The sequence below is a fragment of the Sceloporus occidentalis genome, unplaced genomic scaffold (assembly GCF_023333645.1).
Source record: "Sceloporus occidentalis isolate IW3139 unplaced genomic scaffold, rSceOcc1.0.p SCAF_1, whole genome shotgun sequence".
Lineage (NCBI taxonomy): Eukaryota > Metazoa > Chordata > Lepidosauria > Squamata > Phrynosomatidae > Sceloporus > Sceloporus occidentalis.
The window spans coordinates 6,363,502-6,389,750 of NW_028316981.1; the positions used below are offsets into that span (position 1 = coordinate 6,363,502).

General features: G+C 46.9%; 2 protein-coding genes across 3 annotated transcripts; one reads left to right on the forward strand and one right to left on the reverse strand.

Moving 5' to 3' along the window:
* On the forward strand, positions 1-8,700 carry LOC149320514 (zinc finger and SCAN domain-containing protein 26-like). The gene is made up of 4 exons (XM_089501316.1): positions 1-84; positions 3,142-4,088; positions 5,972-6,101; positions 7,266-8,700. The coding sequence occupies exons 2-4, from the start codon at positions 3,270-3,272 to the stop codon at positions 8,030-8,032; spliced, it is 1,716 nt and encodes a 571-aa protein (XP_089357442.1). The 5' UTR covers positions 1-84; positions 3,142-3,269; the 3' UTR covers positions 8,033-8,700.
* Positions 8,701-15,248: 6,548 nt separating this feature from the next.
* On the reverse strand, positions 15,249-25,112 carry LOC149320515 (uncharacterized). 2 transcript variants are annotated; one of them, XM_089501309.1, is made up of 3 exons: positions 24,110-25,112; positions 18,108-18,231; positions 15,249-16,741 (listed from the first exon to the last, which is right to left on the reverse strand). In XM_089501309.1, the coding sequence occupies exons 1-3, from the start codon at positions 24,824-24,826 to the stop codon at positions 15,858-15,860; spliced, it is 1,725 nt and encodes a 574-aa protein (XP_089357435.1). In that variant the 5' UTR covers positions 24,827-25,112; the 3' UTR covers positions 15,249-15,857. The 2 variants fall into 2 exon arrangements, with proteins under 2 accessions (XP_089357435.1, XP_089357430.1); XM_089501304.1 differs by having other exon boundaries at positions 18,108-18,240.
* Positions 25,113-26,249: the final 1,137 nt, after the last annotated feature.

Below are 26,249 nucleotides of genomic sequence, written 5' to 3' on the forward strand. Positions count from 1 at the left end.
TGGAAAGGAAAGCAAGGGGTGGGAGGGAATAATAGGGTTTTTGAACCAAGAAGCCGAAGCCAGGAGGGAAAGAGCCTTGGAAAGGTATTTTGGAGGATGGGGAAATATGTCTCTATATCTCTATACTGTGCATGGACTTCACTCCCTGAGAAGCAGAAGCCCTCCCTGGATCTTCCTGGCTGCTGCCTTCCTTCTTTTGCAAAGGAGCCAGAGGCAGAGTCTGGGCTGCAGGCAAGGTCCCTTCTGCCCCCAAAGCCTTTTCCCCTTTTCCCTGGGACCTTCCCTCCCCAGGAAAGTGCAGCTCTTTTGGGGGCCCTTTTCTTTCCCTAGTTCTCCCAAGAGTGAGGGGCAGCATCAGGCTCTGCTTTGGGGGACCCCATGGATTCCCTTTTTAGGGGGAGAAGGGTCTGGGAAGTGCAAAAAAGGGGCCCAGAGCTGGGCTTTGGCTTTTGCAAAGAAAGGAAAACCAGGGAAACTGGGGAGTCCTTGGCTGGCTGCAAGGAGGTTGGGAGAGATGGTGGCAAAGCAATGCTAGAATTGGGATCCCCCCCCCCTTTTTTTTTTTTTTTCTGTGCAGAATGCAGAGCAGAGGGAGAGAGAGAGAAAATCAGATTTTAAAAAATGGTTCTGGTTTATTATTAAAGGAGTCTGTGAAGGAGCCCCCAAAATCTGGAGCCAAAGAGACCTTTCTGGCTTATGGAGACCCTATCATGGGGCTTTCGTGGCAAGATTTGTTCAGAGAAGGCTTGCCATGGCCTCCCCCTGAGGCTGAGAGAGTGTGACTTGCCCAACGTCATCCCAGTGGGTTTCCAAGGCCGAGCAGGGATTTGAACCCTGGTCTCCAGAGTCATAGCCTCCAGTGCTCTAACCACTAGGCCACGCGGGCTCTCATTAACTGGTGGAAGAGAGATGGGTGCACTGTGGAGCCTGACTGAAGGAAGCAGGCTTCATCCAAGTGATGTGGGTGATTCTGCCGCCACATTGTCAGTGTTGTAGCAAAATGTGTGCCTTGCCTGTGGGCTTCCAGAAGTATCCTTGTGGCAGCTTAAGCCCGGCCGCTGCCTGAGGCCAGAGGGGAAAGCACCACTGCAATTACTCTTCCTCTTCGGACCCTGCTGACTGTTGGGCCCACCATCCACCCTCTGCCTCATTCATTCTCTAGGGCCCTATTGCACCACCCCAGGATTTAAGGTGTGGAGTCAGGTCCCAGGTTAGGGGTTCTTTCAGTAGTCAGAAGGAGTGAGGGGTTGGCAGTTCTGGTAAAATCTGCATGCATTAGGAATAATCACTTCTATAGAAGTATATATGTATGCCATCGGTATCATAAAGTTGGAAGAAAAGCGGGGTATAAATAAATATTATTATTCTTAAACCACAAGGGCCATCCAGTCCCCAAGGAGGGAGACTCCACTACACTCCGAGGAAGGAGTGTGTTCCACTCTCGGACAGCTTTTACTGTCAATAAGTTCTTCCTAATGTTGAGGTGGAATCTCTTTTCCTGTAGCTTGTAACTATTGCTCCAGGTCCTAGTCTCTGGAGCAGCAGAAAACAAGCTTGCTCCTTCCTCAATATGACACCCCTTCAAATATTTCAACATGGCTGTCGTATCACCTCTTCACCGTCTCTTCTCCAGGCTAAACATCCCCAGCTCATTACATAATTAAAGAACTTCAATACTATTTTAACCACCATGGTAACATCTTAAGGAATTCTGGGGTGAGGTTTGTAGTCTGGAGCTCCCTGTCTGAGAATTCTGAATAGCCGGCATGGGGTAGAGGTTTGAGGGTTGGACTACATCTCTGGAGACCAGGGTTCAAATCCATTCTTGGCCATGGAAACCGGCTGGGTGATCTTGGGCAAGTCACACTATCTCTCAGTCTCAGAGGGAGGTAAAGGCAAACCTTCCTCTGAACAAATCTTCTCAAGAAAGGTTCCGTGTGATATGTTTATCTTAAGGTCACTGTAAATCAGAAACTACTTGGTGGCACACAACACCAACAAATGCAAATTCCAGTATTGTTACAATGGCACTTACACAATGAAATCATAGTGATATAGTTTTGTAGTGAAACAGGGTCTTCTCTCTTTGTGAATAGATGGCATACTGAAATAGAGAAGCCTTTCAACTGATCAGACAGGGTCTTCTTAATATTTCTAAATTGGAGATCCTGAGATTGAACTGTAGGGGTTAGAGTTTGGGGGAAATCACTCTTTGGACTTCAACTCTCATAATCCCCTGGGACTGGAGGAGTGGCACCTTTCCAACCCCTGGTAGAGATGAGTGATTCACTGACGATATCACACTCCACTGTTACAGTGCTTTTATGCCACTTTTACTGCTATGGCTGCCTCCTGTGTAATCTTGGGATTTGCAGTTTAGGGAGGGGCCTTTAGAATTATCAGCCAGAGAGCTCTTGGGCCTCATGAAACTGCAAATCCCAAGATTCCACAGGAGGCAACCATAGCAGCTTAAGTAATGGTATCTACTTGAGTCCCGATATTGGGAAAAAGGCGGGATATAAGAAAATAATAATGATAATGATAATAATAATAATAATAGAATAATAGCGCTATAACAGTATAATGTGATATTGACCTAAAAAAAATCACTCAGGGGTTCTGGGAATCCAAATGAAGTAATTTTTTGAAGCACTGTTTCCTTTGTGGAGGAGCAGAATCTTGGCTGAGCTCAGATAAAAGCAGAGACTGAGGTCATCCCTCCATATTTGTGGATTTGATATTTGTAGATTTGATTATTCACGGATTTTATTAATATGTTCTCTCTAGGAATATCTAGGTCCTCCAATGCAACTCTATGGTCAACTTTAAAAGTTGCACTTGAAAGACCTAGTGATTCCTAGAGGCAATACTCTACTAGGCATTTGTAGCTCCTCCAGCACAATTCTGTGGTCAGTGTCTGGCAGATGTTGATCGCAGAGTTGCACTGGAGGACCTAGATATTCCTAGAGAGGTGTCCTCTCAGGTAGAAACATGGTGTTTCTGTTATTTGTGGTTTTTCCATATTCACAGGGGTCTTGTGCACTAACCCTAGTGAATATTGAGGGATAAGTACAGTAATAGCCTTTTCCCTCAGTTTCTGACATTTGACCCAATTGTGACTACCCTATTCTTGTCTCCTAGGTTGTCTTCCAGTATAATGAGGCTGGACAACTGAGAGGGAAAGCCCCCATGCTCTGAAGGTAAACCATTCCCCCTTTCTACAAGTTTCCGGAACATTCTACCTCCGGTCTTCTGCTGGCAAATTGGAAATGGATCCAGAACAGAGGAACCCACCAGAAACCCAGCTCCAAGCTGCGTTCAAGCAAGGGATGTCCCTCTGCATGAAAATGGAGGAGCAAGAGCAAGGAAGCCTAAGGCCATGGGAAGGATTAGCAGGAGAAGGAAAATGTTCCCTTGGCCTCCATGTTGGGGGTGTCCAAGATGGGGGATTCCTCCAGAAGAGATCCAGAGAACAGATTAAACAGGAACCAGAGGAAGGGTTACTTCAGCACTGGGATGCCCAGTGGCAGGAGTTTTTGAAGACAGTGGATTCCCCTCTCTCAGGCTGGGGAGCCACCCCATTGCCCAAGGAGCCCACACCGTGGGATGACACCCAGGCCTTCCTAGTGGCCTTTGAGCAAGTGGCTGAGGCCTGCCAGTGGCCCAAGGAAGAGTGGGTGACCCGTCTCCTGCCGGCCCTCAGTGGAGAAGCCGAGCAAGCCTTTGGCAGGTTGGATCTCAAAGACAAAGAGGATTATGGGAAGGTGAAGGCAGCCATTTTGAGACAAGACGCTCTGGCCAGGGAGCGTTGGTGCCACCGTTTCCGACATTTCTGCTACCAGGAGGCTGAAGGGCCAAGAGGTGCTTACGGCCGTCTCCGGGAAGTTTGTCACCAGTGGCTCAAAGTGAAAAAACACACCAAGGAGCAGATCCTGGAGCTGCTGATCTTGGAGCAGTTCCTGACCATCCTGCCACCAGAAATCCAGAGTTGGGTGCGAGAGGTTGGGCCAGAGAATTGCTCCCAGGCGGTGGCCCTGGCTGAGGATTATCTGCAGATGCAAAGAGAAACAGAGATGCAGGAAAAGCAGGTGAGGTTTGTAAGCCGCCTTGAGTCCCTGTTCTGAGAGGAAGACTTTGGTCTCTCGAAATGTGTGGGTGGTCATCATGGATCGATCATGGAATTCAGCTAATCCGAAAATTGTGACATGCAACCAAGTGCCATCTGGCTGCAAATCACACTTCTTGCCTTCCCTGTGTTGTTGTGTTCCTTTCAAGCCATCTGCTACTTATAGCAACCCTATGTCATATGTACTCTGTACATTCATGTCCTCTCGGGGACGTTAACCTCCGTCAGCCAAAATTAGACACAACTGCTACCCAGAGGACGTATTTCTTGGCTGCCCCCAAATTGTGGAATGACCTGCCAGAAATAATTTGGCAGCTACAGCTGCAGATGCTGCCTAAGTTTAAAATGACAGTAAAGATCAGTCACTTAAATTATTAATTTTGAAGTATATATATATTGATTGAATTTAATATGTACTGTTTTTATATGCTCTTTAAACTGATACGATGTGAAGAGGAGCCCTGGTGGCGCAGTGGTTAAATGCCTGTACTGCAGCCATTCACTCAAAACCACAAGGTTGAGAGTTCAAGACCAGGAAAAGGGCCCAAACTCGACTCAGGCTTGCATCCTTCCGAGGTCGCTAAAATAAGTACCCAGACTGTTGGGGGCAAATTAGCTTACTTGCTAATTAGCTTACTTGCTGTTCACCGCTATGATCTTTGGAATAGTGGTATATAAATAAAACAAATTATTATTATTATTATTATTATTATTATTATTATTATTATATCTTTGGTGCTCCCCAACTCATTCTGTAGGGAGAGGTGTGTATCATCATCATGGGGATGTCTTGGCAAAATTTATTCAGAGACCTTTGCTTTTCATCTGAGGCCAAGAGAGTATGACTTGTCCAAGATCATCCAGTGGGTTTCCATGGCCGAGTGGTGATTCAAACACTGGTCTCCAGAGTTGTAGTTCAACACTCAAACCACTACACCAGACTGCTGTCATGCCTGCCTTACCTGAATCAGCAAACACATGTTCTTCTCATCTCTTTCCTTCTAGATTGCATTAGGTCTGTGCATAGTTGGTGAAGTGACCAAGGACTTTTCCAACACTTTCTTACTTGATTCCTTTAACTCAGGGTGCATGTGGCTCCCTCAGGCTTCTACCACACTAAACCCTCAAAATATGGTGCCACAGCAAACTGGCATGATGGTAGAATTTTCCTACCCCCCTCCAGGAGGTTGGACTAGATGGCCCTTGCGGTCTCTTCCAACTCTATTATTCTATGATTCTATGATTCTCCATACCCTTTTGGAAGAGAAGATGTCACTCTGCTGTACCAGTCTATGGGTCTCTATGGTGCAACAGGACACCCTCCTGTATCATAGAGAGTAGCACCTGTCAAGTTATCATTGAGATTTGCTGGTGGGTTGCAGGGGTGGTGGTTCAATTTAGCCCCATGACACTGAGGAGTTTATTTCCCATCTTTGAATGGGAAGTGCCAGGAACTAGACTTGGAAACTTGTCTGTGAAGAAGGGCAGCCCTGGGTATGGGGAACACTTTCCCTTATTTTTGCAAATGGCAATGCAGAGGCTTGCTGACCGTGGCAACTGCTTGGGGGGCCAGTTTTCTACCCTGTACCCTCTCTTTGTTTTGGCTGGTTTAGGAAGTTCTCAGCAGGAAACAAAATTTACAGGCAACTTTCATGTAGTCTGGGCTGCCATTTTCTAGTGAAAAAAATCACTTGAAAATTGCCCTGGAAATTAAAAGCAACATGTGGTGGTGTTAAGGAGCTTGAGGGGACTGTCAGGAGGTTTTGTGGACCATAAAAGTGAAGTCTGGAGCTATATGTGACCCACTTTCCCTACTCCTTCTGTACTGGTTTTTTCTCCCTCCAGATGTCATTTGGAGAGGCATCATCTGAGGAGCCAAGCTTCGAATCAAGGCAGGTTGTGACTGACACAGGACAGAGGCAGCAGTATCAGGAGGCCAGGCTTGAGGGCGAGCATGGAGATACTTGCTCACAAGGTACCAACAATTTCAAACTCCCAGAACAGTTTCAGCTTTGGCCTCATCCTTATTCCACATCTCCCACATTAGCACATTGGCTGATAATACAAATAGAGGAAATGCAAGCCATTGGTGGAGGAAGTAGGCTATTGGTTTGATCCAACATGGAGCCATCCTAGATCAAACTGTGGTCTTGCATTCAGTTCATACTGTGTCCAATCAGAAGTCTCTAGCATGTAGTCCTCAAGCACTACCAAAGTGTAGCATTCAACCATTTCTCTAGCAACCAGTATACAGATGCCTACTTCCTCTTGTGGAATGGATCCAATCCTATTGTAAAACCAGTTGAGATGGCAGCCATTACTACATCTTGTGGCAGTGAGTTCCACAGTTTAATTATGTGCTGGGTGATGGAACCTTTTTTTAAAAAAATCTCCCAACCTTTCAGTTTCAGTGGGTCACCCCATGAGCTTCTAACACAATGAGAAAGGGGAGAACATCCACTATGCTAACTGCCTGGATACTGTGCAGATGAAGTTCTCTTACCTCCAAAAAATGGCAAGGTCTTTATATTCTCTGAACACTTACCCTAAATTCATTTTCAAAACCATTTGAATCAGCACCCCAGATTGCTGTCTTACACTCTGGACTGTCAACATTTGTCATAATAATTGTGACATTGATACTTGAAGAAGTGCCTCTCCCTATATAAAGTTTCCCAAGGTCTGAGGTCTACTAGAGAGGCTTGCTGTGTTCCTTCTCTCAGGATAATCCATTGTGGGAGGACATAGGAGAAGTGCTTCTCTGCTTTGGCACCCCAGTGATGGAGTACCCTCCTCTGTATGATTTTAAATCATTTAAAACTATTTAACCAGTTTTAATCTGTTTTTTAAATTGTTTAATCCTGTAGTTGCCACACATTGGTCTTCCAGGTATTCTGGACTTCAACTCCCAGAAGCCCTAGCCAACTTGGTCACAGTCAGGAAGTCTTGAACCATTATCTCTGGCAGACCAAAGTTTGGAAACCACTGTTTTAATATGTTTGTAGCCTGTTTAAATAATTGTATTGATTTATGCTATTTTAAATTAATCCACCACTTTTTATTGTACTGTACTCTCTTTACTCGAGAGCAGGATATAAATATTTAAATAAAAATGTGATTGTCTTTCCCATTTTGGCAGATTATGCACAAGAGGAAGAGGGTGAGAAGCAAAGTGACCCACCTGCAAGATTTGAATCCATGGAGCCCTCCCAAAAAAGAGTTTCCAAGACTCATAAAGTCAGGGATGCCATTGAGGATCAAACTGAACTGAAGAGTCACCAAAGGGGACATCTGAGGGACGGGGCAAGGGAAATGATCCCATGTGCAGCAAGTGAGAAATCTCTTGGGGAAGCTGCAACACAGTCACAAGGAATATGTGGTGATTTAGGAGAAAGATTGGAATGGGATTCAGGCCTTATAAAATACGAAGAGGTGGAAATACAGGAACTCATTTACCAAGGTGAGGAGGAGAAAGGTTTGTACTGTCAGGAACACCACCTCCTGAGACATGTGAGGGGGAAACCGTACCAGTGTTCCTATTGTGGGAAGGCTTTCAGCCGCAGGTCGCACCTAGTGACACATGAGAGGACTCATACGGGAGAGAAACCCTACGAATGCTCATACTGTGGGAAGACCTTCATCCAGAGCTCCCACCTCGTCCTCCATGAGAGGACCCACACAGGTGAGAAGCCTTATAAGTGTTGCACCTGTGGGAAGAGCTTCAGCAGCACCTCAAATCTTCTTGCCCATGGCCGGACCCACACAGGGGAGAAGCCCTACAAATGTGTGGTGTGTGAGAAGGGCTTCATCAGCAGGTCGCACTTAAAACGGCACCGGAGGAATCACAGCAGTGAGAAGCCGCCATCGGGAAGATATGGTGCTGGGGAAAGCTTATGCTTGAACTAGTTTTTTACGAGATATATGCACACAGAAGAATCCATACTGGAGAAAAGCCATGCCAGAGCATCCGTTGTATTTCACAGGAAGAAGAAAAACAGCAGTCACACATACTCACATCTATGTACATCAGAGGTAGGCAGTTATGGAGGAGCTGTGGCTAATTCTCCCCAGATTCTCCTTCTCTAGACTGCCCCTTCCAGAGCAAGCCAAAATACCTGTTTTCCTCAGCATGCCTTCTCAAAATAGTGAAAGGAATTGATGTTGCATCATTTTCTGTCACTATTATGAGGGACTGCAGAGGAAAATGGAGGTATTTGGAAGTTGTACAGTGTTCTGGATGTCTATCAGTGGGGTTATTTTGATGTATTTTTGTATGGTCTGGGGGCAAAAATTGTCTGAAAATCATACCATTTTTTAAAAGGGGGGGGGGTCTTTGGAGAACTACTAGAGCAGCAGTTCTCAATCTGTGAGTCGCGACCCCTTTGGGGGCAAATGACCCTTTCACAGGGGTTGCCTAAGACCATCGGAAAACACATATTCCCAATGGTTTTAGGAACCGAGACACATGGTTGGGGGTCACAACAACATGAGGAACTGTATTAAAGGGTTGCAGCATTAGGAAGGTTGAGAACCACTGTGCTAGAGTATTCAGGGACTACAAAAGGGGGGGGGGGGGTCCAAGGACCTCGTGCAGCCTATATGCTATACATTGCCCATCCTGATCTACATCAGTTGGATGACATAGACCTTCAGATGACATTAGACTACGGTTCCCAGCATTCCTCACCACTGGATGTGCTGCCTAGGATTTGTAGTCTGATAACACCTGGAGATCTATAAGACCCCAACCTGATACGGATAGATGCATGCATACCCAAATATGGTCCTGACTGTAACTGAAAGAAACCACATCTATAAATGCACCTTTTTGCAACCTGCTGACCTCCAAAAGTTTGGGACTACAACTTCCTATGGAACTTGCCATCCTGGCCAGTGAGGGGGGGAATGATAAGTGTTATAATGGAAAACACCTTCAGGGTGCTACAGTGTTTGACCACTGGTCCTGTGCCCTGAATTGGCCAGCTCTATTCCCCATGTCTATCCTCATGCTGTTGGGTTGCAGTAACCACTACTGGTTATGCCGGCTATTGAACTGAGTGGAGTTGCAGACTCCCAACATCTAAAGAGCAACATAAGTCCCATCCATGCAATATGGATTCATGTAGGAAAATTGGACTGCTGGGGGGGGGGGGGCACACTGGTCTTCCAAGAGACTATGGAGGGCTGTACCCTACTCTGCAAAGAAAATAATAAATTATAGGGGCTTTTTGTTCCAAAATGCTCTCTACTAGGCATGGTGGGTATTTTTACACTATTTGGAGACTGTCTTGGGCCATTTGGAACAACTGCCACATGTGACAGTTCTATTTTGAGTTTTCTGAGGTTGACCATTCCTCAAGCGGCCCATCTGCAATAGATATTTAATTAAGGTCAGATGGTATAGTGTCATTGCATGCCTCCTGTGCCCACAGAGTGGTAATCATTACAAGAATCCCACGTCCGAAGATAAAGATCTTTGACGTCAAGGCTGGTGGTTTGTCTTGTCCGCACATTTTCGAATCTGTCTATGCCTTGTCCGCATCGTCATAATTGGTAGCATAACTCTCTAAACCTTGTCCACCCATGGGTCAAAATCGGTTATAATGTGTCAAATCCAGTAATTGTCAAAATCAGTACCCAGCTGGGTACGCCCATTAGCACCCTAGCAGTAGCTGAAAGAAGTCGTGTCGATTCCCCAGCCAGCACTGTAGGGAACCATGTATGCATCCCAGCAGTAGCTAAAAGGAACTTGGGCAACTTATAGTGCATAAAGCTACACTATAAAGATGTTTTAAGGGGTTGACGCGATCCCACACTTAGCCAAGTGTATTACTCATTTTCCGGCGGGGCCACGAGGAGGCTGAACTTTTTCCCACCCGTTTATGGATTAACAAGTGGCATGAGAAGGGCTGTTCACTTAAGTCTGAGTGGGAGCATCACATTAGTTTTAATGTTTCAGTCATGTGTATATTTGCATACAGTTAAAGTGGCCACCCAAGGAGGAGGAGAGGACTCACTATTTGCATTTATATTACAGAAATGAGTGAAGAGTAGGTTTGGGTCTACCTTCAGTCAGTAGTCCCAACTAGTGGGCTCATTGCAAGAAAAGAACTTGCATTTGTTAACATACCAGGTTCCCATTGACTTGATGGCACTACTGAGGTTGGCAAGAGGAACAAGGAGCACATCTCAAGATGTTAAAAAGATACTTTTTTATTAGCTCTGAAGGCCTTCTTCAGAGGGCCACCAAGAAACAAATAAATGGCTTTGGGTTTTCCTGGTTCAGAAATTTCTGAGGAGGGCAACACGGCTGCTGGGACCACATCCCTCTCCCCTCCCTCAGGTAGGGTCGTTGGGGAATGAGAGACTGGCATGGACATACCATGTTCGCCCTGGCGGACCACATCTGTCCGAGGAGCCTCCTGTGGTGCACTGGCATGACTGGGCTGCCCGGGTTCGCTGTGGCGTCGCCTTGGCCTGGGACGGCGCGTGGAACTCCGCTGCGCCTCCTGGACATGGCGGTGCAGGTCCTCCCCCACAAAGGCAGGGCATTCATAGTCGCTGTATATTGCAAAAGTCCAGAGTCCCGTCCATCCTCTGTATTTAATTGGGACCCTCGCCGTCGGCAGCAGACTCGGTGGTGCCCTGAAGCCTTTTACTAGAACCTTGGAGTTGTTGTCGATGAGGTTAGGGTCCACAAAGGATCGATGCAGGGCTGAGATCTGTGCGCCTGAATCCCTGTATGCTACCACCTCCTTGTCACCCACCCACAGGGTGTGTCTGAGGTGAACAGGAATCATGGAGGGATCAGGATCTACCGTTGCACCAGACTCAGCCTCTTGAACCTCGGCCTGAGCCATAACATTTATTGTTGTAGGGTTTTGTGGGCATTGGGCCCTAATATGACCTAGTTGTCCACAAGAATAGCATTTGGTCGGTTCTTTGTTCTTGGGTCTTCCCTGTGAAGACGATGAGGGTTGTTGAGATGCTTGTGGCTGCGAAGCCTGAGACTGACGGGTTTGTGGCTGAGAAGGCTGTGACTGACGGGGAGGTTGGGGCGGATTCGATGTAGCAGCCTTGGAATGTTGAGGCTGAGAGATGTCCTTGCGTTGAAAGTGATGTCCAGGCTGCCCCTTCTTGAGATAACCAGCACTGGGCACTGGAGGTTGGGCTCGCTTGAGGTCCAGGTATGTATCCGTAGCCTCTGCAGCTTCTTGCAGTGTCTTGGGGTCCTTGTCCAACACATGGTGGACCACATCAGGAGGAAAAGAAGTCAAGAATTGTTCCAGATCTATGCGAAAGAAGAACTCTTCCAGTGAAGTTATCTTAGCTACCTGAACCCAAAGTTCTCTGTTGCGTTGTATCGCATAAGCCAGGTCGACGGCGGAAGCATCCGGTTTCTTGAGTGTGTCCCTGAAGCGCCTCCTGGCTGCTTCCGGGGTAATACCAAGGCGTTGGCGCGCCTTCCATACGAAGAGCTGAAAGTTCTGCATCTCCCCCCGTGGCATACTGGTTTCCACATCACGGAGAACCCCGGAGATCTGGGGCCGAAGTTCGTTCATATACTGATCCTCCGCGACCCCGTGGAGTTCACACGTCCGCCGAAAACTTTCCAGGAAGCTTTCAAAATCATCGCCGTTCCTGTAAAGGGGAAACCGGCGAGGTGGTTCAAGCCGCACTAATGTTGGTGCAGGCGTAGGTTGGTCCTGGCTGCGAGTAGCAAGGAGATCGACCATTTGGCGCTGCAGAGCCTCGTTACGTTCAGCCAACTGCTTATTTTGTTCAGCCATTTGACGCTGCTGCTCAGCCACCTCCTGGCGGCGCTGTTCAGCGTCCTGGCGGCGCTGTTCAGCGACATCGCGTCGCATCTCTGCGAACATTTTCTGCTGCATGTCTGTGAAAATTTTCATCATGTGAATCCACCCATCCACGTGGGTTGGGGATGGTGGGCCCGGAGACGGAGAAGCAGCTGTCTCGTCCTCCCTTGAGGTGTGTTGGGTTTCATCAGCCATGGTAGTGACCTTGCCAGAGCGTAGGTGCATAGACTAAACAACTAACTATAAAGTATAACGCGAAAGGGCCAATAATAAAACAACAAACACAATGGCTTGTATGAATTGAGCATGCAGAACAGCTGGTCTGCTGTGAGTCAGAGAGGGAAGAGGGATAGGGACACAAGCAGCCCAGGCTAGCTTCCCCCCTGCAGTTCTCCGACTCTGCCACTAGATGCTGTTCCCTGGCGTCAGTAGCCACAGGAAAAAACTGGTCTGTTTAAAGCCCACTGACCCCTCCTTCCCTTTAGCTAGAGAAAAGAAACAGCCCCTCCTTGAGTGGGCTAAAGTCCCCCTCCCCTTCCTCAGTCAGACAGAAAGAGAAAGACCACAGAAACAGGAAATTCACCTTTTGGTCCTGCGAAGAGGCCAAGCACTTAATGGCACCTTTGATTGCCCTTTGCCAGCCAGGCAAGAGGATCAAAGGGATCTCTGTGTTGCCCCTAGCAACTCCTCCTTGATTCCCTCCTCCCCTTCACTTGGAGAGAGAGAAAAGAGAGAGGGGAAAAAAATCACTGGCGACTTTGCAATTTCTTTGTCTCCAGCACACCTTTAGCAAAGTGATCAATAGCAAAGTGATCAGATCACAGCTTTTTAGCAAGCTTGATCTCTGCCTGTTAGGTTTACAGGGATGCTGTGGGCAGAGCCACCCCCCTTTCTGCAACCAGCTCAAACACCCACACAGGCAACAGGAGCCACCCGACCCTACCCCCTCCTATCACCAAGGAGAGAGAGCAGGAAAGAAAAGCAAAACTCAAGCCTCTTTCCAGTTTGAAAAGGCTTCCTCACCCCAGAGCAAAGAACAGAGTAACATCAAGTGAAAGAGCCAGCACTATTTCTCCTTAGCCCTTCGTCAGTAGAGCACAAGTGAGAAAGTGTGGGGAGAGATAGAGAGAAAGAGAGAAGAGAACTTCTTCAGAGCATCAAACTGAAAGCCATCTCACCTCCAAAAGCGGAATACACTCTTGCCCCCGCAAGCAATGTTTCCAACAGTCCGAAAACCACCGCTGCCAACCATGTGATGGTCCCTGAGGGCAAAGCCCTGTGCGTGACTATTACTCTCAGGGGATCCCTTTACAAAAAGAACTTTTCGCTGCCACCACTCAGTGAATTGTCAATGAACTATATTTCCCAAGCACACACTGAGACTTGCTGGGGAGAGAGAGAGAGATCTAGTTTCCTTTCTTGCCAACCCAGAACAACCAGTAGCCGAGTTAAGGCGCGTGTATAGGAGCAGAGAGATAGCAGATGCTTTTTAAGAAAGAAGTTTATTTTAAAAAGGGATAGAATAGGATAGAAAGAATTTATATCGCTCCTGCAAAGCCTCCTTGCCTTGCAGGTCAAAGAACATAGTTACAGAGTTCATTCCAGACAAGCCATTGTTGAAAATAACAAAAGGCCTAAACGCACTAGCTAACACGTTCCTAACTACTCACGGAAGATGGGATTTGTAGTCCTTTTGAGTTCCTGGATGCAGGGAGGGCTCCTTGCCGCTCGACCTGCATTCCCCTGAGTCTGTGTCTCCCAGACTCAAAGAGACATCATCTGGTTCCCCCTCAGGGGAGGATCAAGGGAGAGACAAAAGAGCGCATGGCCTCAAAGGGCCTTTTAAAGATTTCCCATAGAAAGTTCTTGAATCTCGCGGTCCTACTCTCTGATTGGTCAGTTAGACCTTACATCAGCTATGATGCTACAGCTCATTAGCATGTGATGTCATCTCTCATTAGCATGTTCCTCCTCCCAGATTAACCCCTTATGGTTCAGAAGAAGTTCCCAGATGACTGAAGGACCAGTCATCACAGTAGGCCTCCCTTTTAAGGCACGGAGAGCATTCATAGGCCAAAATACACTGTTTTCATCTAATGACATTATTGTACTTTGAGTATCTTGACATTTGATTCTTGTTTTTACCAAATGCTCTCCAATTTTTACATCCCTCTACTTTGGTTAGAACTGCCAGTTGGATTTTGTTGTTGTTGTGTCCCTTCAAGTTGTTTCTGACTTATGGTGACCCTAAGGCAACCCTATCATGGGGTTTACTGGGGCTGAGGGAGTGTGACTTGCCCAAGGTCACCCAGCAGGTTTCCATTGCCAAATGGGGAATCAAATCCCATTTTCCAGGGTCCTAGTCCTACATTGAAACTATTACACCATGCTTGCTCTACCACAGGGGTAGGCAACCTTTTTGAGCCGGGGGCCGGGTTGCTGTCCCTCAGACAACTGGGGGGCCAAAGCCAAAAAATAAATAATTAAATAGTTTTTTTAAGAAATAAATATATAAATAAACCAGGACAAATGTAGGACAAAATTTTCAAATGGAAGACACTTTTTAAAAAAAATGGAGGACACGTGAAAAAATTTGCAGATTTTTTAAAAAATGTTAATATAAATGCATGTTTCTGAGGCTTCTATAGACAATTACCCCCCAAAGGCCCCGGCAGCAATCGGCGGCAGGACCAGGCGGGGGCCGGTCCCAAGGCCTCGCCGGGCCGCATCCGGCCCGCGGGCCGCAGGTTGCCTACCCCTGCTCTACCAGTTGAATTTAGGCATCTGTTTTAGGAAAGATGAGACAAAGGACACCACCTCCTTCTGAGAGACTGCCTTGCCATTTTCCTTTTTGCAGTAAGGACTTATACTGGGTTTGCTCTGGACTTCAATTACCTTCATTTAACTGTCCCAGAAATCAACGAGATGCCAACAAAAGGCTGAACATTTCACATTAATTTTGAAGTAGGGAGTAAGTAATAACTCAGGTCTCTTTCATACTACACTATTAGACCACTTTGGTACCAGTTTAATTGCTGTGTTTGCTATCTGACCAAATCCTAAGATTTGTTGTGTCATGAGGCATTTTGAATTCTTTGCCAGACAGTCCTGTGTATGTGTAGTGTTTTCTCTAGGAACTTTAGGTTCCCCAGCACAATGCTATGGTCAACTTCTGGCACAGTTCCGCTGTAAGACTAGAGATTCCTAGAGGGACCATATTAATCAAAACAGCAAATAATCAAATCTGCAAATGAGGAGAGTCAACTGTATATGAATAAAAATATTTTGTTTATTTAGTGTGCATATTTTCATTCACAGTTCATGTATATACATCTTAACATTTTAGAAGGAAGTAGCTTGCTTTCTCCTCCTCCTTTAGGTAGAGTCTCCAAGTGTCCTCTCTTCTCTTCCAGGGCAGAAAAAGTTTGGGAAGTAGAAAAGGAGGAAGAGAAGAATGAGGAGGAGGAGGAGGAGAGATCAGGGCCAACCTTGTTTCATGCCCTCCTTGAGTAATTCTTCCCCATCTCCCCGATCCTGCCCCACAGTTTTAGAACCACTGCCTTAGACGGTTCCTTTAAGGAAGTGCTTCTCAGGCTGTCTGATGTGGGAGGACTGGCAATTATTGTTTTCCAGTGTGCCAGAAACAGGCACTAAGTTTGTGTGCATTGACTAAAATTGTTACTTTATTTCCCGGAGACTCACCAGAGACTGGCAGCCAATTACTCAAGGATCAGCGCCAGTCCAGGATCCACTACTTTGAATAGCAGTGCTTTAAGGTTTAGCCACACCAGTTGATTGACAGTTGGAAATTATGCATCCTTAGTAAACCTCCATTTTCAAAATGATTTACAAACAGTGAAGAACAAGGATGAAAAAAGTAATTTATACACACAAACATAGAAATGACCCTCAGATCAGACAAGTGAAGGTTGGATGTGAATTTTCTGGTGCATGATAAGATGCTTGCTGCGATAGAAACTTTCTTCACACTTGACACATTTAAAAGGTTTCTTCCCAATGTGACTTCTCTGATGTCTAGTAAGGGTAGATTTGTCACAAAAACTTTTGCGGCACTCCATGCATTCAAACGGTTTTTCTCCTGTGTGGTTCCTCTGGTGTGTAATAAAGTGCTGGCTCTGGCTGAAACTTTTCCCACACTCAGAGCAGGTAAACGGTTTCTCTCCCGTGTGGTTTCGCTGATGTGTTATAAGATGTTGCCTTTGACTGAAGCTCTTCCCACATTCCAAACATGTGTATGGTTTCTCTCCTGTGTGGGTTCTCCGATGCCTGATCAGGCCCGATTTATGACAAAAGTTTTTGCCGCAGTCAGCACATTTATACGGTTTCTCCCCTGTGTGGATTCTCTGATGAGAGATAAGATTTGTGCTACGATTGAATCTCTTCCCACAGTTCAAGCATGTATAGGGTTTCTCTCCTGTGTGAGTTCTCTGGTGACTATTAAGGTCTGAGCGTCTCCGGAATACCTTCCCACAGACTGAGCATTCATGCGATTTCTCTCCTCCATTGACTTCATTAAGGTCTGATGCATCTTGGAAAAGATTCTCACTCATATTGCCTTTGCTTCTCCTCCTCCTTTTGAATATTCCTTGGGCTGATCTTTCACAGGCATTGCCATCCAGGCAAGAGATGAAGTTCTTTCTCCATCTCTCTGTTTCATGTCTGTGAAACATCTCTACCCTGTCTTTGTTTCCAGGATGTATTTCCTGTTCTTGACCCATTCTTCTTCCTGGTGATACCCAGAACATTTCTCCATCATTCCCATCTTGATCCCTGTCACCTGACGGAATGCAGAAAGAAGATGGATAAATACACACTAGAACAAGGGTTGGGAAAGTGTGGCCCAGAGGCTGCATATGCCCCTCGTGAGACCACTTTTTTTTTCAGGGGTGGGGGATAAAAAGAATGCTCACAAATTTCCCCTAAGCAGCTGAGGGGAGAATTTTGACTAGATTTTGGTTCCCTCATAGCTGTTTTAGGCCCAATGAAGTACTTTTTTTTCAAGAGGAAGGAATCTGGAAGTCTGTTTCTGGATCACGTCTTGTTGGAAATGGCCAAGTAAGATCCAAAAAATATGGTGAAATTGCAATGTGGTCCCTCCACATTGGCTGGGGTTAGGAATGAAGGACTCCCATGAAAGTGGAAAAAATGCAAATAAAAAACAACAACACTCTTTTTATCTAAGAGAAACTTCTCTAGGAATCTCCAGGTTCTCCAATGTAACTTTATGGTCAACATCTATCAGACGATGATTACAGAAACATGCTGGAGGACCTACAAATCCCTAGAGAAGTGTTTTCTCTAAGAACTTCTAGGTTCTCCAGGACAACTCTATGATCAACTTCTGGCAGAGTTGCGCTGGAGGACCTAGAGATTCCTAGAGAGAACATATTAATCAAAACCGCAAATAATCAAAACCGCAAAAGTCAAAGCAGTAAATGTGGACGGCCAACTGTACAACTATGGCCACTAGAGGACATGAAGGAAGGAAACTGAAATAAAAATTTGTGGGAGGGCATGGCAGGGTTATCTACAGTTTTCTAACATCTCCTGGGGGAGCCAATGTAGCCCTAAGCTTTTACCCTTGTGTCAGAGTAATGGATTCCCTCAGCACTTTGGTGGAGAATTAGGGAGGCAATCAATTAAATTAGATAGCAAGATATATTGTCATTTGTGATTCTGTGGCTGGCTATTGTTTCATACAACTGCCTGTTATCTCTCTCCTCTTGTTCTGAACTAAGCCAAGCGACTCAGCCAGTGGCTGGGAAAAACTGGGAGTTGCAGTCCAAAGAAAAAGGAGCATTTATCACTTCTGGCCCTAGGTGGCATTAGTATTCCTGTCAGTCATAAGGACCACCATCCCAGCATCTACAAAACAGCTGACACACTAGGCCAGATAGGATAATGATTCAGGGCAGAGGAGATCAATGGCTTCCATGTCAGTGGGTAGATCCATCCTCTCCTGCATTTAGTCCTAACTTTAAAGGAGCTTTACAGTCTTCAGTCTGGTACACATATGTTCAGCACTATGGATAACTCATTTACAGTTCAGATTAAAACCAAAGGTGAATTCATTGCCCCACTGATACTGAAATTATCAGCATTACCTACCAAAATTTTTGTGTGTGTGGAGGGGAGATCCTTACCCAGTATAGTGCCAGCTCCCTCTTTCTCTTGCTTGAGCTGACTGCTGAGATCCCTCAAAGGGTGTTCTGGGGTCATCCCTTTTCCTGGGAGTATCACAGCATCTTCCTGGAACATTCCTGGTACCTGAAAGGTCTGTGAACATGTTAGTCAAGTCCAGATCTTAGAAAGGAATCTTTGAAAAAATAACTTGTTACCATAATATTTACAGTGCGCCCATGCTATTCACAGGGGATCCGTTCCAGAGCCCCCTGCAGATAGCAAAAAATGCAGGACCTTAAGTCCCATTCTTTTCAATGGGCATGCGCTCCCACTTAATAAAAAAAAAAATTTTTTTTTTATACCGCCCTTCCCTTGATCAGGGCGGTGAACAGCATAATAAAATCACATACAATAATACATAAACATACACAATAAACACATATTAAAAACAAGTTAAAAACCTAATCAGCCAGCCATCTTGCCGACAAAAAAGAGAGGGAGGAGGCCATCAGGAACTTCATTCGGGGAATGCAGCTCGAAATAAGAAGGTTTTTAAATCCCTTCTAAACTGAGCCAGGGAGGTAGCCGAGCGGAGCTCTGTGGGCAGCGTGTTCCAAAGGGCCGGGGCAACGATGGAATACGTCCTCCTCGTTGTGGAGGTGAGTCTGGCCCCTGGAACCCTGAGTAATTACTGCCCAGAAGTTCTGAGGGTGTGGGGCGGAATGTATGGGGAGAGGCGGTCCTTCAGGTATCCTGGGCCCAAGCCATGTAGGGCTTTATAGGTGATCACCAACACCTTGTACTGTGCCCGGAAGCGGATAGGCAGCCAATGCAGGTTTTTAAGCACAGGTGTAATATGGCTGGCCCTGGAAGTACCAGTGACCAGCCTGGCCGCCATATTCTGTACCAGCTGTAGCTTCCAGGTATGGTACAAGGGTTGCCCCATGTAGAGCGCATTGCAGAAATCCAATCTAGAGGTTACCAGAGCGTGTACCACCGTATCAAGATCCCTCTGGGCCAGGTATGGGCGCAGCTGGCAAATAAGCCGAAGCTGATAACAGGTGCTCTTGACCGTCGCATTCACCTGAGATGTAAGGTGAAGGGACGAATCAAGAAGCACCCCCAGACTGCGCACAGAGTCCTTCACAGGAAGCGTGATCCTGTTCAGGACAGGTGGAGCCACCGCCATTCCTGGACCAGGGGAACCTATCACAAGTACCTCCGTTTTCTCTGGATTCAGACTGAGTCGGTTTTCCCTCATCCAGCCCATTACTGACTCCAGGCAGGCCACGAGAGGAGAGACGCCATCCTCAGTCACTGCATCAGTCGGGGACATAGAGAAAACTATTTGGGTGTCATCAGCGTACTGATAACCCTGCGCCCCATGTCTCCGGATGATCTCTCCCAGCGGTTTCATGTAAATGTTAAATAGCATGGGAGACAGAATGGCTCCTTGAGGGACCCCAGTTATAAGGGCCCTCTTATCGGAACACACGTCTCGCAGCTGCACCATCTGGAACCTCCCAGAGAGGTAGGAGCGGAACCACTGGAGCGCAGTGCCCCCGATTCCCACCTCTGCCAGGCGCTCCAGAAGGATACCATGGTCTATGGTATCGAAAGCCGCTGAGATGTCCAAGAGCACCAGCAGGGACACGCTTCCCCTGTCGATGCCCAGACGGAGATCATCGACCAAGGCGACCGTAGCCGTCTCAACCCCGTAGCCCGCCCGAAAGCCAGTTTGAAATGGGTCCAGATAATCCGTTTCGTCCAAGACCGACTGAAGCTGGATTGCAACCGCCCTCTCGATCACCTTCCCCAAAAATGGCAGCAGCGAGACTGGCCGGTAATTACTATGTACCAGGGGGTCGAGGGAGGGCTTTTTTAATACAGTAGAGGTTTTACAATGGCCAATTTCAAATCAGTTGGAAATCGCCGTTCCCTCAAAGATGTATTAATAATCCGGCGTAACAATGAAGTTACTGCCGGTCCCCCCTGAGCCGCTAGCCATGAGGGACAGGGATCGAGAGAGCAGGTTGTCTTCCGAACACTTCCAAGGATCTTGTCCACATCATCGGTACTTACCAACTCAAACTGATCCAGTTTAATAGAGTCCACGGAGGCTCTGGATGCCTCTAACCTAGGTTCTGCTCTAATGCCGGCGTTAAGACCTTCGCTTATCCGAGAGGTTTTATCCGCGAAGAAGTTGTTAAATTGGTCGCAGCAGGCCTTAGAAGGTTCAAGGATCTGGTTCGGGGCAGGAGGGAGCTGAGTTAGCTCCCTAACCACCCTGAACAACTCTGCTGGACGCGACTCCGCGGACGCGACACGAGCACCATAGAACGAGTTCTTAGCTGCTCGTATCGCCTCTCCGTAGTCCTCTAAAAGGCGGTCTAGGAGAGCCTTGTCGGATAAGCGCTGGTGTTTCCGCCAGCGGTGCTCTAGCCGTCTCAAGACCCGCTTCCTCGCCCAGAGATCTTCCGTATACCAAGGCTTACATTTGGAAGCAGGTCTGAGAGGGCGCTTGGGAGCGATACTGTGTATAGCCCTAGAGAGACCGGTATTCCAGATACCAGTCAGGGCATCAACAGAGTCGCCGTCACTTCCAACCATGTGTCCCTCTAGGGCTTCCTGGAACCTTTTGGGTTCCATCAGCCTTCGAGGGTGGACCATCCTAATAGGTCCACCACCCCCGGGGGGGATCTGGGTAGAGACCTTGATTTTTGCCTCCACAAGGAAATGATCCATCAATGACAGGGGGGAAATACTGGTTATTTCCGCCCACGGATTTTCCGCATCCGAACAAAAGACCAAATCCAGTGTATTACCCGCAAAATGCGTTGGACCCAATATCAGCTGGGATAGGCCCATGGCCGCCATGGTATCCATGAATTCCCGAGCCGCACCGGATGGAATATAGTTGGCCGTGAGGGAGATGTTGAAGTCGCCCAGGACAAGTAGCCTGGGCGTCTCCAGCATCAGCTCCGCAACCAGCTGTGTCAGCTCGTTAAGGGAGTCCGCTAGTGCACGGGGTGGTCGATACACCAACAGAATCCCTAGACTGTCCCTAGCCTTTAGGGTCAGGTAAATACACTCGAAAAAGGAAGTCTGTCGGATGTGGTTCCTAGTGAGAGACAAGATGTTCCTATGTATCAAGGCCACACACACCCCCCCCGCCCACCTAACCTGGGCTGGTCCTTCACCGAGAACCCAGCAGGAAGGGCCTGTGCCCACACAGCATCCCCCTCAGGCCCTAGCCAGGTCTTGGTAATGCAAGCCAGGTCGCAATTGGTATCCTCCAACAGATCATGGAGGATGTGGGACTTGTTGTTGATCGACCTGGCATTGCACAGGAGCAGCGACAGGGTTTGTGGCACGGTTGGAGTGACCCTCAGGTCCCTTAGGTTGGGAGGGGGACAGGAAGGAGAGATAGATCTGACGCATCGATCTCGCCTTCCCCTGTAACGCAAGTCCCTTCTCCCACCGCCATATCTCCCCTTGCCCCACACTACCTCAATGGGAGCTCCGCTCATACCGATGTTATCCCCCTCCTCCCCCGTCCAAGTATCCCCCGCGTCCATAATCTCCTCCCCTCCTTTCCCAACAATTAAAAGAGCAGGGGTTAGCCACTTCAGGCATCCTCTGCTCTAGGGCTGACATCCACACAGCCTCTCTTAGTCCTAGCGCCGCCAAAAGTGCTGCGGAGTCCTGCAAACAGTCCGTGGGCGCCCTCCCTGGGGCGGTGCGCAGATGCGCACCTCCGACACCCCAGAGAGAGACGCCCGGCAGCAGCAGCGTGGCCCCTGGCCCAAAGTCCGGCAGGAGAGGGAGGCGTGATTAGGTATCATCTTCCACACTGTTGCTGCGTGCATGCACATCCATTGAAAAAGCTGGGGCTTGCTGTCTGCAGGTAGTTGGAGTTGGCACGGGCATGCTGTACAATATTTTAAAAAGAAACTCACTGGATTGCTTTTTCCTTTTCTAACATTAAAATAAAAACATCTTGGGATCCACAAGACAAATAGCAGAGAACTTGTAAAAGGTTACTCTCAAAATGTACATGAAAACTTCATTTAAAACTTGCTTTAGAACACATGTGGGCAACTATATGGGGGCCGGTAATCATCCCCTTCCCCTCCACAGGGCACACCCTCTCACAGTAAAATTTTCTTTTCCTCTGCAGTCGCTCTCATAATGGCTACCAGAAGTGATGTTACTCCCTGTTGCCATTTTGAAAGGGACTGCTGAGGAAAACAGAGGTATTTGAAGGTAGTACAGGAATGTGAAGTGCTTGGAGGATGGGGACAGGGGGATTTCTTCATGGTTGGGGAGGTGGCAAAAGCTACCCCCAAATTAAAAAAGATACTGGGGTAGATCTGGCAGTGTGGAGGGGAATTGTTGGGAAGTTTCTGGAGGCAGAACTTGCCCACCCCTGCTTTAGAATGTAGCTAGAAAACGTTACCTTCACAGGCCTACATTTTGTTCTCTAACACTGTCATATTGTTCTTTCTCCAGTATGGTTTTAGAAACCTTTGCCTGATGAAGAAGCTTCCAAAGCTTGGGTCACGTATAATGTGCATTTTGGTTGGTCCAGTAAAGGTATCACTGTTTTGCGGATTTTGGATGTTATTGTACTTTGCTGTATGGCCAACACAACTAACCTTGGATATATTTTTGGGACAGGGGAATTCCAAAGAGGGAACCAAGGGACTGGGGAGATTATCACATGGGGGGAAAAGGGGGGAAAGAAAAGGCAAAATGCTGGGATAATCACGCAATCCTGCAGAAGATTTTCAGATGACCTCACGCTCAATCGATACTTCTCCTGGGAATAACCAGCGAGGCTGAAGTAATAAACCATTCATGAGGAATTCCCGTGAAGGGCTTCTCAATAGTGTGACTGAAACGCAATTGGCAGTGTGCGAAAGCTAATGTGTTTCATTCGCACTATTGGGGAAGTAATGTGGGATCTTTAAAATTGAAATGGGCTGCAGGAAGCAACCCGGGACCTTTAAACTTTAAAGGGACTGCGGGAAGCAATCCGGGATCAAAACAATTTGAATCCTGCTTATTATAATAACACTGTGAAATATTATTTTATGTTTTAGAAAGCTTGATCAACCATGTTTTAGTGCTTTCTGTCATTAACAATCCACTTTGATATAACTTACATCTTTCAAGAAAACATGGGAAGTTACAGGTTGTGTCTCCCTTATCCAAAATGCTTGTGAACGGGAGTGTTTGGAGTCTTTCAGATTTTGGAATATTTGCGCATATATAATGAGATACCTTGGAAATAAGACGTCAAGTCTAAATGTTAAATTCGTTTATATTCTGGATACACTTTATACACATAGCTGGAAGATAATTCTGTACACAATATTTTAAATAGTTTTGTGCACGAAACAAAGCGTGTGTACATTGAATCATCAGACAGCAAAGGTGTCACTATCTCAGTCACTCATGTGGACAATTTTGGGTTCTGGAATATTTTGAATTTTGGAATTCCAGATGGGCCTTCCACAGCAAGATAGGCTGGTCTCCTATCTACCCTCCTTTCACCAGCAGGCAAAAGACCTTTTTGTTCAAGCCAGTTTTTAATGTGTAATTGCTTGTCTGGAGCCTTCTCAATGGGAAGGAGAGTTGCTTTATTTTATATGTTTTATAAGTTTTATTTTTAACTTTTGTGTGTTTTCAAAAATGATGTTATACCACTCGTATCCTATCGTTTTAATATGAGAATTATTTATTTATGTATTCTATAGTGCCATTACTGTACGAGGCGCTTTACAAGTAAAAGAGCAACAGATCAGTTCCCTGCCCTCTTGTTTTTTGTTTGTTTGTTTTTAATTAATGTTAAGTCTTAGCTAATTCTTTTTGTGAGCTGCCTTGGGTTCCACTCCATCAGAAAGGTGACATATCAATGAAATAAATAAAATAAAAGGCAAGGTATAAATCAAACAAAGGAGGGGATCAGCATAAGTGATGGTGACCAGCTATGGCTCCCCTACCATCCCGTTCTCACCTGCTGTTCTGGTTTCTCTCCCTGTTGGTACTTTAAGAGGAAATCTTCTGCAAGGATCACAGCCTGGAAACAGCTCTCAGAGCCTCTCCCCTTAACCCAGTTCTGCATTTCTAAGGGCAGGATAGACAGGAATTGCTCCAGAATAACTAGGTCCAGGATCTGCTCCTTCGTGTGCCTCTCTGGCTTCAGCCACTGGATGCAAAGTTCCCGGAGTCGGCTGTAAACCTCACGAGGCCCTTGGACATCCTGGTAGCAGAGCTGCCTGAAGTGTTGACGCTGGACCTCCAAGCTGATGGCATCCTCCATCTTGATCTCTTCTCTTGGCCCATGGTCTCCTTTGCCATCTTCAGGGTCTAGCCTGCTATCAGACAGATGGGCCATTCCATTAAAAGTAGGAAGGAGTCCAGCCCTACTCTCCTCTGTAGTCCCCTGGCTGGCGGCTGCTTCTCCCTCAAAGACAGGCAAGGAAGACTTTGTCTCATCCTCTGGCAGTTGTGTCTTGCCTTCTCTAGACAGAGGGTTTTGCACCACCTTGAGGAAGTCCTGCCACTGGGTTTCCCATGGGAGGGACGAAGGGCCTTCCACAGGTTCTTCTTTAATGTGCATGTGAGCAACAGGGGAAGCATCCCTTGTTTCGCTCAGGGCCATGCCTGCTGTGAAGCCTAGAGTCTCCTCCAGTTCCATCTTCATTCCTGGCATCTCGCTTTCCCCAAACATAGGATAGAATGGGAGTCTCAAGTCTGGGAATGTCTCCCTCCGTTCCGCAGCTATTTTCACTCACCTGGAGCCATCCCTTCCCTCACCTATCCTGCCTGGGCTCACTTGCCCTTCTCCCAAGGTGGGGATGAAGAATCTGGTTGCTCACTTGGCATCTGCAGGTACATCAGCCCAGGTGACACTCTCCAGATCATGAATGATCAGGAGGAAATGGGTCCCTCAAGTAGATCTCACCAGGTCACATCTCAGGTCCTGGAGAGAGTCGTTTGAAAAACTGACAGCTTTCCTTGGTTGCTGGATAGCCGTTCACCCTGAAATGAGAAGATGAAGAGACCAGTGAAGAAATGTGTAGGCCTGTTTGATTCCAAACACGGAAACGGGGAGACAGAGGGTGCATCTACGCTGCATTAATAATGCAGTTTGACACCACTTGAACTGCCACACCTCCAGCCTACAGAATCCTGGGATTTCTAGTTTAGTGAAGCAGTGGCACTCTTTGGCAGAGAAAGCTAAAGACCTTGTAAAACTACCAGTCCCAGGATTCCATAAAATGCGGCTATGGCAGCTAAAGTATTGGCAAACTGCATTAATTCTACAGAGTAGATGCACCAAGAATGAAGGGTTTCTAACACAGGACTAGCAAGATTTCCCCTTAAAACATACTCCCTGAACATCAGGGATGGGCAATGGAGGCAGGTCTGGAGCCAATTTTTGGTCCATTGCACCCTTGGGGAAAGGGCATATGGACAGCCAAAATTGCCCAAAAAACAAAATTGGAGTAGTTGGAAATCTACTTTTTCACTATTTCCCTTCCTGCCCTTTGTTACATAGTGTAAGAAGGGGTGCAACCTATTTGAAAGGTGACTTGCCACTCCTATAAGCTTATAGAAGAGGCAATTCACCATTACTTTTTAGCCAGTCTGGGGACCCTGGAGATATGGAGGGCCACAAAAGGCTCCCAATATTGTATTTAATCTGCCCCTATAGTAGATAGAGTTCCAATCCCATTGTAATGTGGACTGTGTTGGGTTAAAGAAAAATTATATCATATTCATCAGTCCCAGACAGCACATTCTCCAGCCAGGCTGGCCAAGGATGATGAGAGTAAGGCATCTGGGGGATGCCAGTTTAGGGAAAGACTTCCTTAGAGCAAACTGAACCCAGTGTGGCAGCAGTCCCAGAGGGTTTAGTGCTTGTCTTTGTGGTTGTGCACCTTCAGTTCATTTCCAGCTTAAATCAACCCTAAGGAGACTCTATCAAGGGTTTTTGTTTTGTTTTGTTTTTTGGCAAGATTTCTTCAGAGGAGGTTTGCTCTTGCCTTCCCTGGAGGCTGAGAGAGTATGACTTGCCCAAGGTCACCCAGTGGGTATCATGGCCAAGTGGGGAATCAAACCTTGGTCTCCTGAGTCACAAGCCAACACTC